This window comes from Suricata suricatta, chromosome X, assembly GCF_006229205.1.
Source record: "Suricata suricatta isolate VVHF042 chromosome X, meerkat_22Aug2017_6uvM2_HiC, whole genome shotgun sequence".
In the NCBI taxonomy this organism is placed as follows: domain Eukaryota; kingdom Metazoa; phylum Chordata; class Mammalia; order Carnivora; family Herpestidae; genus Suricata; species Suricata suricatta.
The window spans coordinates 109,857,183-109,867,939 of record NC_043717.1 but is presented as its reverse complement, the minus strand read 5'-3'; the positions used below and the strand labels follow the sequence as shown (position 1 = coordinate 109,867,939).

The window sequence follows — 10,757 nt, the reverse complement described above, 5'->3', positions numbered from 1 at the left end:
ACCGCCCAGCTTCGAGGCGCCCCTTCTCCTCCAGTGCTGGGCTTTGGAGCCTCGGCACGGGGGCGGGGCGAAAACCGGCTGTGGGCGGAACCGCCGGGACCGGGGTGCGGCTGGGATTGGGGCGGGGCGCGGCGGGTGCTTCCGGTTTCCGGCCGCGGGGGAAGGGGCGGGGCCGGGGCTGCGGTGGGAGCGTCTGGTGACGGCGGCGGGGCGTGTGCGTTGGCTGTGGGAAGCTTGGTGAGCGTGGTCCTCCGGGCCTTCGACGAGGGGCAGCGGCGGGTAGTGCGGAGAGGTCCCGCGACGTGGGGCCGGCGGCCGAGCCGGTAGTGCGGGGGCAGGGCTAAGGAGCGAAGTCGGGGCGGCGGCTGCAGTTGGGCTCCGGGGGCGTGAGTGAGGGTCGCCGCGGGCGTGAGGGGCGGTGGCGAAGCCCCTCGGGAGGGGCCGCTGGGGTGGAGCCTGTGGAGGCCGTGGCGGGCTAGGGCCGCGTCGCGGGGCCACGCGGGGAGGGGGAGGGTCTGGGGGGGTGTCTCGAGCCGGGTGGGCCCAGTGGCCGACGGGGGCTCTTCCGGCTTCCGAAAAGACTTCTAGAACTTTCTCTAGACGAGGCCACGAGACGCGCTTAGTCGGGATCTGCGTTTGTTTTTGGCCCTGACTCCCGCCCGGTAGGAGTCGCTCTTCGCGGCTTTCTGAGGTACCTCGAGTTCTCTCACCTCGTGGGAGGCAGACGCGGCGTGGGAAGGCCATCTTAAGCCCCTGCCCGCGCCCCGGAGGGAGGCTGCGGGTTTTCCTTCGGTTCTGTTGGAAGGGCTCGGAGACTCGGTGGGGAAGGGTCTCCCGGTTTCCCTGGGGGGCGGGGACGCCGCCGCTCTCGCAGGAAGTGCGTTACCGAGACACTGCCGCCCCGGGGGCTGGCTGGGGAGGGAGAGGGCCTGAGGGACGTCGAGAATTTTCTCGCGTCTGTATGGTTTTTATTCAAAACGCTTTCCGGGCTAGGCAGGCCTTAAGGAGTTTGCCCCCTTCGACTGGGAAAGGAATTCTCCAGAAAGGTGGCTTTTAATGCACAGACTAGAAGGCAGCAAGTACCTTCGCCCTGGCAAATGGGAGTTTGTCAGGCCTTTGAGCGCTGTTGGCCAGGTAGCCCTGCTGAGTTGAGCCCGGTTTCAGCCAGTGGTTGAAAAAAACGAGTAGAGCGCTGGGGTAGAGGGTAAAGAGTGGCCGCTCAGCTCTCACGACTTATGTCCCTTTTCTGTCTTGTCAGGAAACAAGCTCGCATCTCACTGTTGGAAACCTTCTAGCAACAGGATGAGTCTGCAGTGGACTGCAGTCGCCACCTTCCTCTACGCAGAGGTCTTTGCTGTGCTGCTGCTCTGCATTCCCTTCATTTCTCCCAAAAGGTAGGGCGGTGGAGCCAGCAGGAGGGTGATTGTTGCTGAGCCGCATAGCGTGTGTGCGGAAAGTTGGGAAGACCCCGGAATTGGGCCAGATGGAAACAGGTAGAACCGGCAGGGGCTGGGGTTACCCTTGCTGACCTTCCACACGCTTTTGCTTTGTCACACCTTGTGAATTCCCTTCTTGTGCACCCTCCCTTCTGGCCTTCAGAATGTCCCCAAATGGAGAAGACCTGTCTCTAGGTTTCTGGGAATGATGCCCTCCACCTTCCCTTGGTCCCCAAGGGTTCAGGGGATGTCAGTATGGCATCTGGAAGACTCACACCATGGGGTCATGTCGTAGTCGATTTGGTGACTTTTGGCCTCCTAACTAGTCCTGCTGGCATTGTGGCCTCATGAGCATTACTCAGCCTGTGAGAGGTGGAGCCGTATTCCTTTTAAAGAACAGAGGACCTGTTCAAGTTAATTGCAAATTAATTTTTAATTACACGTAATACGTGAACACATGCTGGTTTTAATTAGAAAATTACAAATAACACTAACCCTTCACAGGTATTTTAAAAACCGGTTTAATCGGGAAATATAGACCACTGATGGGAAAAATAAGAAGTATTCAGTCTCATCTAAGAAATACTTTTGCCAACAGCCAGATCTGAATCTTTTCACACTTCTTAGAGTTCAGGGGGGAAATGCAGAGACAGACGTCCCTTTGAAGCTGTGATCTGGGCAGCTATGTAAGATAACCAATGTGTTTTCTGTAAAAAGTGGATGGGGAAGGAATACTGAAGAGGGTGAGGAGAAATTGAAGATACTTACCAAGTAAATGCAGAGTCAAAAGCTTGTCACTTGAGATTCAAACAAAGCAAGCTTTAAAAAAACAAATGCAGGGGTGCCTGGGTGGCTCAGTCGGTTAAGCGTCCGACTTCGGCTCAGGCCAGATCTCACCATTGTGAGTTCGAGCCCCATGTCGGGCTCTGGGCTGACCGCTCAGAGCCTGGAGCCTGCTTCAGATTCTGTACCTCTCTCTGCTCGACCCTCTCTGACCCTCCTCTGCTCGACCTCTTTCTGTCTCAAAAATAAATAAAAAACAAAGCAACAACAAACAAATGCAGCAATTGGACTGTGGGACTTTAGCTCAGGTAATGAGAGATTCTTGTTAATTTTCTTGAGGTCTGGCATTGGCATTGTGATTGCATTAACCATTCCCAAAGGTGCTTTTCTGACAGTTACATCCTGAAGTATTTATGGAAGGAAATGAAGGGGAGGTCTTGGGTCTGCTTCATAATAATCCAGGGTGGTGGGGGTCTAGATGAATGCACTTGGGTCATGTGGAGAAGCCATTTGAAGAAATAAGGTGCATGTGGCCAGGATTTTGAATATTACGTAGAGGAATGCAGTGAAAAGTACAGTTTTCAGTTTTCTGCACCTGAAACCAGTAGTATGTTGTGTGTTAATTATACTTTAATAATAATGTGTTTTTGCTTCCTTCCCCAGAGGTGCCTAGTGTTTAAGATTGTGCTTTTAAAAAAGTATTTTTTTAATGTTTGTTTATTTTGAGAGGGAGAGAGACAGAGTGCCAGTGGGGGAGGGTCAGAGAGAGAGGGGGACACACAATCCAAAGCAGGCTCCAGGCTCTGAGCTGTCATCACAGAGCCTGACATGGGACTCGAACCCACGAACTGTGAGATCATGACCTGAGCTAAAGTTGGATGCTCAACCGACGAGCCACCCAGGCGCCCCTAAGATTGTGCTTTTTTAGAACTTTTTATATGTGGACAAGTTTTTGTTTTGTTTTTTTTTTTTCCTTTGCGCTATTGAACAGTTGTCCTAAATTGAAGAACTGCAGGCCATTGAGGCTGAGTCTTTTCAAGATATTCAGCCATTGGAGAAGAGTGCAGGATCAAGTCAGTTTTTGGGTCCCCGAGTCCCAAGTGTGTTTGTTTCTTTAGCCTTTTTGTCTTCACAGATGGCAGAAGATTTTCAAGTCCCGCCTGGTGGAGCTGATGGTGATGTACGGCAACACCTTCTTTGTAGTTCTCATTGTCATCCTCGTGCTGCTGGTCATTGGTGAGTGAGCTGGGGCTGAGGGCGGCCACCTGCCCAGACCCTTCGCCATGGCATGGCCTTTGCTGCAAGGCCGTGTGTAGCCTGCAGGTTGGGCTTCCCAGAGGCAGACCACTTCAGTGCCTCTGTCTTTCTCTTGGGAAGAGAGTGCTGCTGACTGCTGGCAGGGCCTTGACTTTGACCCGCAGCCTTTGTGCACTTTATGATGACCACTTCACTTTTTTGGGGGGGCTCCTCGGGTCGTTCCAGAACTGAAACCAAGAGAAGCTGGCTGGTCCACGTTGACTTTGCTTTAAGCAGTACTGCTCTTCAGTCACACAGACGGGGTTGTGAATAAGGACCTGAGCTACTGAACAGTGGGGCTGGGAAGGAAGCTGCCACATCCTGTAGCATAGTGGGGACTGAGACGTCTGACAGCATATCCCAGACCTCTCTGGATGGGTCGGGCCACGTCTTTCTGGGTCCTTCTAGCTATGAAGTTCTATAAACACAGTGAGGTGCACACCAACGGGGCTTGAAAGACAAGCTGTTCCTGGAGCGTGCTCTGGGATGGGACCTGGGGCCTTATGGTGTTAAGATGAAAGATAAACATTTTGTGACGCGGTGGTGGTGTGATTGTTTAGAGACCAAAAAATCAATATAGTTCTAATCTGGCCATTAAATGTGCATTTTGCTGTGGTAAGTGTTCAGTACGTCCCCCTGCTTGGACTTGAAAGGATTGGCTGCACTCTGCTGCAGACAGCAGTCCTGTTTCCAGGGTGTGGCCTGCCTAGGCTCACAACACTCTTCTTTCCCTTAGCTTCCAGAAGAAATGTGGCGGTGGGTGGAAGGCCAGGGAGCCATAGTTCAGGGGGAATGTGCAAGGCTCCACTCATTAGCTGAGTGTTAGGCATTTTTCCTTCCTAATGTCTTGGTGCCTGATGGAATGTGTTCAGGCAGAACTTAACCCAAACAGGCCTACCCTTTCTCAGCGGTGTAGGGTGGGTATTAGCTGCCCACATGTGCAACCGTGCTGTTCTTGAAATACTTGGCAAGGGCCCAAGAGGTAGTGCTTTCCAATGAAGACTCTTCCTCTGAGTGGTCTTTGAGCATGGTGTGGGTAGCGAATACCTGTGTTATCCTTTGAGCATTAGAAAGCTGGACCGTAGGGGCACTTGAGTGGCTCAGTCGTTTAAGCATTAGATTCTTTTTTTTTTAAATGTTTTTTTTTTTTTAATTTTTGATACAGAGAGAGACAGAGCATGAGCGGGGAGGGGCAGAGAGAGAAGGAGACACAGAACCGGAAGCAGGCTCCAGGCTCTGAGCTGTTAGCACAGAGCCTGATGCGGGGCTCGAACCCATGAACGTGAGATCTGACCTGAGCCGAAGTCGGAGGCTTAGCTGACTGAGCCACCCAGGCTCCCCAGCATTTGATTCTTGATTTTGGCTCAGGTCACGATCTCATGCTTCGTGAATTCTAGCCTTGTGTTGGGCTAACAGTGGGGAGACTGCTTGGGATTCATTCTCGTTCAATATTCTCTCTCTCTCTCTCCCTGTCTCTCTCTCTCTCTCTCTCTCTCTCTCTCTCTCTCTCTCTCTCTCTCTCTCTCTCTGTGTCTCTCTGTCTCTCTCAAAAATAAATAAAAACGCTGGACTTCAGAGTTTTGGAACTGAGTGTGTGAGCTTTTGCTCTTGGGTGTAGGGTAGGGGCAAGAATGGGGGTGGGCAGGAGCTATGTTGGGGTGCTCCCTTAGGGCCTTGCCCCTTTGCACCAGGCTCCACGACTCTCTCTTTCCTAGCCCAGCTGATGGGCCAGGGAGGCCCTTTGCAGAATCCAGTAGTTGGCAAAGTTGCCATTCTGTTTTGAGGTCAGGGAACTGCTTGGAAGTTGTAGAGAGACACTAGCTGTGATGACTGTCTGCTTCCTATTCTAACGGTAAGAAGTTTAATCTAGAGAGGTCAGTGGAGGCTTCTAAAAATATGAATGTTAGCTAGCAGGAAACGCTCCTGCAAGGGGACGGGCATAACCAGCCTTCACTGGGAGGGGTCTGGGACAGGGCTGGAGCTGGAGGTGGGCTTGCTGAGCATCCAGGGTCAGCTGCCCTGGCCCAGCGGCCTGAGACAGGGAGGGCAGCACTCTGTTTTGTGACTTGGGCTGGCGTGGCCTAACACCTCTATCCCATTTGTCCCTGCCATTGGCCATCGTGGCCCTTAGGGTGGTGGCGTTCCTGGATGTGAAAGATGGGGTAGGAAAACGTGTTTATTTGTTTTAAATGTTTATTTTGAGAGAAAGCAGGAGTGCATGCCGGGGAGGGGCAGAGGGAGGGAGGGAGGGAGGGAGGGAGGGAGAGAGAGAGAGAGACAGACAGACAGACAGACAGACAGAATATGAATGAATGAATCTATCTGTGCTGTCAACCTAGAGCCCGATGCAGGGCTTCATCCCATAAACTGTGAGATCATGACCTGAGCCGAAATCAAGAGTTGGACACTGAATTGACTGAGTCACCCAATAGCTCCAACATGGGTTGTTTTAAATCACAAAATAAGACATTCTGAAAAAACCAGAAATTTAACCCAGAAAGTTAGATTCCCCTCTTCCCCATTATTCTATGTCTTGCAGAAAACTGATATTTTGTTGTATGCTTCGACAGGCATTTTTGTTTCTTTTCTAAGCTGTTGAACTGCCTTTTTTTATGTTTGTTTATTCTTGAAAGAGGGCATTCCTCACGGGAGGGGGGGAGGGGCAAAAGAGAATCCCAAGCAGGCCCCGCACTGTCAGCACAGAGACTTATGCGGGGCTAAATCACATGAGTCATGAGATTATGACCTAAGCCAAAATCAAGAGTTGGATGATTGAGCCACCCAAGTGCCCCTCCACAGCATTTTTCTATGCTGACATTGTTATTAAAACATTACGTACTGGTGGTGACTTGGGTGGCTCAGTTGGTGAAACGTCCGACTTCGGCTCAGGTCATGATTACATGGTTTGTGAGTTCGAGCCCCATGTCGGGCTCTGCGCTGACAGCTCAGAGCCTGGAGCCTGATTTGGATTCTGTGTCTCCCTCTCTGCCCCTCCCCAGCTAGTGCTCCCTTGCTCGCTCGCTCTCTCAAAGATAAACATCAAAGATATATACATATTACGTACTGTTTGGAATTAGATTCCGATCACAGTACATGCTGTTTTGGATTGTGCGTTTTCTGTTTTGTCTTAGACCTTATTTTACAGCATCCTTTTTAAAGGTTGGTGTTCTAACACATGATTTTGCTGTAATTTGAATCTCTCTTTATAGACATACTTTATCATTTATTACACGTTTTTGCACATGTTTGTGTAGGATAAATTCATAGAGGTGGAATTGATGAATCCAAGGGTATGAACATTTTTTTAAGTTTATTTAGAGAATCCCAAGCAGGCTCATGAGTCAGACGCTTAGGGGCGCCTGGGGGTCTCAGTCGGTTAGGTGTCCGGCTTCAGCTCAGGTCACGATCTCACAGTTCGTGGATTGGAGCCCTGCGTCGGGCTCTGTGCTGACAGCTAGCTCGGAGCCTGGAGCCTGCTTCAGATTCTGTGTCTTCCTCTCTCTCTGACCCTCCCCTGCTCACGCTGTCTCTCTCTGTCCCTCAAAAATAAATCAAAGACATAAAAATTAAAAAAAGTCAGACGCTTAGCTGACTGAACCACCCAGGCACCCCCAAGAGTATGAACATTTAAATTTTATGTCTTACATTGGTCTGCTATAACAAAAATGCCATAGACTGTGTGGCTTAAACAACAGGCATTTATTTTTCACAGTTCTGGAGGCCGGAAGTCCAAGGTCAAGGTGCTGGCAGATTTGATGTCTGATGAGAGCCTTGTTCCTTGTTCATAAAACCTCATCTTGTCCTCACACGCCGAAAAAGGATGAGAGCGCTCAGTGGGGGCTCTTTTATGAAGGCACTGACTTCTTTCTTGAGGGCCCCGCTTTCATGGCCTAACCCTTCCCAGAGGCTCCACCTTCTAATACTATCCCATTGGGGGTTAGGTTATCAATATAGGAATGGGAAGGGGAGACAGGAACACGCAGTTCATAACAAATAGGTATGTTCTTGTCTTGTTTTTAATTTAAAAAAAAAAAAAGGCAGTGTCAAACCAGAGATTAAGAACCAAGCAGTGTCCGTATAGTGGTAACTTGTTCCTCTCCCATGGGTATCTGTTAAGAGACCTTTCTAAGTAGATTTTTGTGCCAACTCTTAAAAAGAATGTCTCAAGGGAAAGGGAGGAAAACGCAGTAGATTTTTCCATTTCTACTGTATTAGACAGACAGCAGAAATGTATTTGTAAACTGGGGCACTGTATGTCTAACAGCGCCCCCCGGAGCAGAGGCTCTTCGCATTCAGGGCTTACTTGCCCTCTGTGTAGCCAGAACTGGCTGGGGCCTGGATGTAGAAGAAAAGATTTCTTCCTTCCTGGGGTTTTTAATCTAATTCAGGGGAGATAGACAATAAACCTATAATTAAGGATAATTTCAGATTAGGGTGTGTATTAGAAAATAGGATAACGTGGCTGAAAGTGACTGCTTTAGGGAAGAAGAGTAGTGTCTTAGGCTTACTGGAGGTGATTACGTCAGAGATTCTTTCTCTTTACGTATTTCTGGTATACAGGCTGTATTTGAATTTTTGATGAGCTTGCATTCGTTTTGTAATCAGAATAAGACAGTTTCTTGGGTTTTCTTTGAAAATTTTGTAGGCTGCCTTTTAGTTTTGTTGTTTCCTTTGCTGTGCAGAAGCTTTTTATTTTGATGTGGTCCCAATAGTTTATTTTTGCTTTTGTTTCACTTGCCTCAGAAGACATAGCTAGAAAAATGTTGCCTTGGCCGATGTCAGAGAAAGTACTGCCTGTGCTCTCTTCAGGGATTTTTATGGGTTCAGGTCTCACATTTGTCTTTAATCCATTTTTGAGTTAATTTTTGTGTATGGTGAAAGAAAGTGGTCTATTTCATTCTTTTGCATGAAGTCCAGTTTTCCCAACACCGTTTATTGAAGAGATTTTGTTTTTCCCATTGGATATACTTTCCTTCTTTGTGGAAGATTAAAGGACCATACAGTTGTGGGTTTTCCCGTAGATTTTCTATTCTGTTCTGTTGATCTGTAGGTCTGTTTTTATGCCCGTACCATATGGTTTTAATTACTACTGCTTTGTAATATAACTTGGAACCTGGGATTGCGCTACCTCCTGTTTTGTTTTTCTTTTTCAAGATTGCTTTCGCTATTCCAGGTCTTTAGTGGTTCCATACACATTTTAGAAGTGCTTGTTTTAGGGGTGCCTGAGTGGCTCAGTTGGTTGAGCATCTGACTTCAGCTCAGGTCATGATCACAGAGTTTGAGAGTTCGAATCCCACATCAGGCTCTGTGCTGACAACTCAGAGCCTGGAGCCTGCTTCGGATCCTGTGTCTCCCTCTCTCGTACGCGCGTGCTCTCTTTCTTGCTCAAAAATAAATAAACATTAAAAATTTTTAAAAGAAGTGTTCTTGTTCTGTGAAAAATGCCGTTGGTACTTTGGTGGGGATTGCGTGAAATCTGTAGATTTCTTCGGGTAGTGTAGACATTTTAACGGTATTTGTTCTTAGGATAACATCGTTTAATAAAACCCATTATGAAGTTTAGGAATGGAAGAGTTTGAGTCTTTCTTTTTAATGTTTAATTTTCAGAGAGCACATGCACACGTACAACGTACAAGCAGCCTAGGGGCAGAGAGAGAAAAAAGACACAGAATCTGAATTAGGCTCCAGGCTTGAGCTGTCAGCACAGAGCCTGATGCAGGGCTTGAACTCATGGACTGTGAGATCATGACCTGAACCAAAGTCAGACGCTCAACCAACTGAGCCACCCAGGTGCCGCAAAGCCTGAGTCTTTAGCAGGCAGGTGCCCTCAGGGTCTTGACTCCTGGGACACTGGTACCTCTTCAATGGGGATTTCCCTGGCTTATCACTGGGGCACCTGATGGCCAGCCTAACTTGAGCTAAGCAGAATCACAGGTTGGGGGCGCCATAGCCGTTGCCAGCAACACTTCAGACTTGGTTAGCACCTTGACACGAGGAGCAGGTTTGTGGTCTATGTAGACTGGGGCCAGAGAATGACCTTAGAAAAGTCAGAGGACAGAATGGGTCTGAGGGCAGAGCTCTTGAGAGGGTGTCCCCCAAGGTGTGTGTAGAATGGGGGATAACTGGAGTGACAGATCTGAGGGAAGTGAGGTCACCTTGAGTTCTGGTGCCTCTCTCCTGGACACCCCAGTCTTACCAGGAGCTAAATGTCCTCACGTCTCTTCTCCGCTCTGCTGCAGATGCTGCACGTGAGATCCGGAAGTATGATGATGTGACCGAGAAGGTGAACCTGCAGAATAACCCCGGGGCCATGGAACACTTCCACATGAAGCTTTTCCGTGCCCAGAGAAATCTCTATATTGCTGGCTTTTCCTTGCTGCTGTCCTTGTGAGTGAGGAGGGACAAGGGGCTAGGGGTTGGGAAGGGAGCCCTGGGCTAGCCTGTGACCTTGACCTCTTCAGTCTTTGGCCTTGAACTGGAGGTCTTGTCTGTGTTCTGGGAGTGACAGGATTTCCCCAGAGGCCTCCAACTTTCCTTCTCACAGCCAGAGGCAGTGTGGCGGTGGGGAGGTCTGTGTCTGGAAGGTCTGAAAACATGTGTTCTGTCTCTGCCATAACTTGCTACATGCTCTTTTAGGGCAAAAGATGCCCAGGTTGCTCTGTGCATATGGGTTGAAGTAAGTGATTAGGTGTTTTCCTCTGAGTATCTTTCGAGGCCAACTTAAAGGGACCAGTTGAATAGGGGCCTTTTGGGCATGGGGACCTGACCTGAGAAGAGAGGACAGAAATGTCATGAAGGGGCCGAGACCATGCTTATGCCCAGCACCTTCCCCCGTGTAGATCTGTTACAAGAGGATATTGTACGCCATGGCAGCCTGGGTATTTTTAGTGGTTTGGTTTTGTTTGTTTGTTTTTTGTTTTTGGCAAGACTGAGTTCCTCAACTAGGGCCAAGGGGTTGGCTAGTTGGATAAGACTAAACTGATATGAAGCATCTGTTTGAGTCTGGAGGCCAGTCTGCTGCTTTCTACTCCTAAGAATTCTCGTCATCAGGGCTTGGCTGTCCTTGGGTGTGTGGACAGGCTGGGGGCTTCCAGAGGGTAGCAGGGTGGCACGGGAGTTCTTTAACAGGCTCTTCTGTCTCTAGTCACCTGGATATCCTTCACTAGCCATTAGAATGACTGCCTGTCTGGGTTTCAGGTTTTCAAAGGAAAAGTCCCTTGTTCAGATGACGTTGACCACTTT

General features: G+C 49.2%; 1 protein-coding gene across 3 annotated transcripts in view; it reads left to right on the top strand.

Moving 5' to 3' along the window:
* Window positions 1-159: 159 nt before the first annotated feature.
* BCAP31 (B cell receptor associated protein 31) overlaps window positions 160-10,757 on the top strand; it is a 29,263-nt gene continuing 18,665 nt past the window's right edge. Inside the window, exons 1-4 of one of the 3 annotated variants that reach the window (XM_029931113.1) lie at window positions 160-237; window positions 1,259-1,394; window positions 3,355-3,455; window positions 9,755-9,902. In XM_029931113.1, coding sequence (XP_029786973.1) covers window positions 1,303-1,394; window positions 3,355-3,455; window positions 9,755-9,902 — 341 coding nt within the window. In that variant the 5' untranslated portion in view covers window positions 160-237; window positions 1,259-1,302. The other 2 variants (XM_029931114.1, XM_029931115.1) reach the window with 2 other exon arrangements.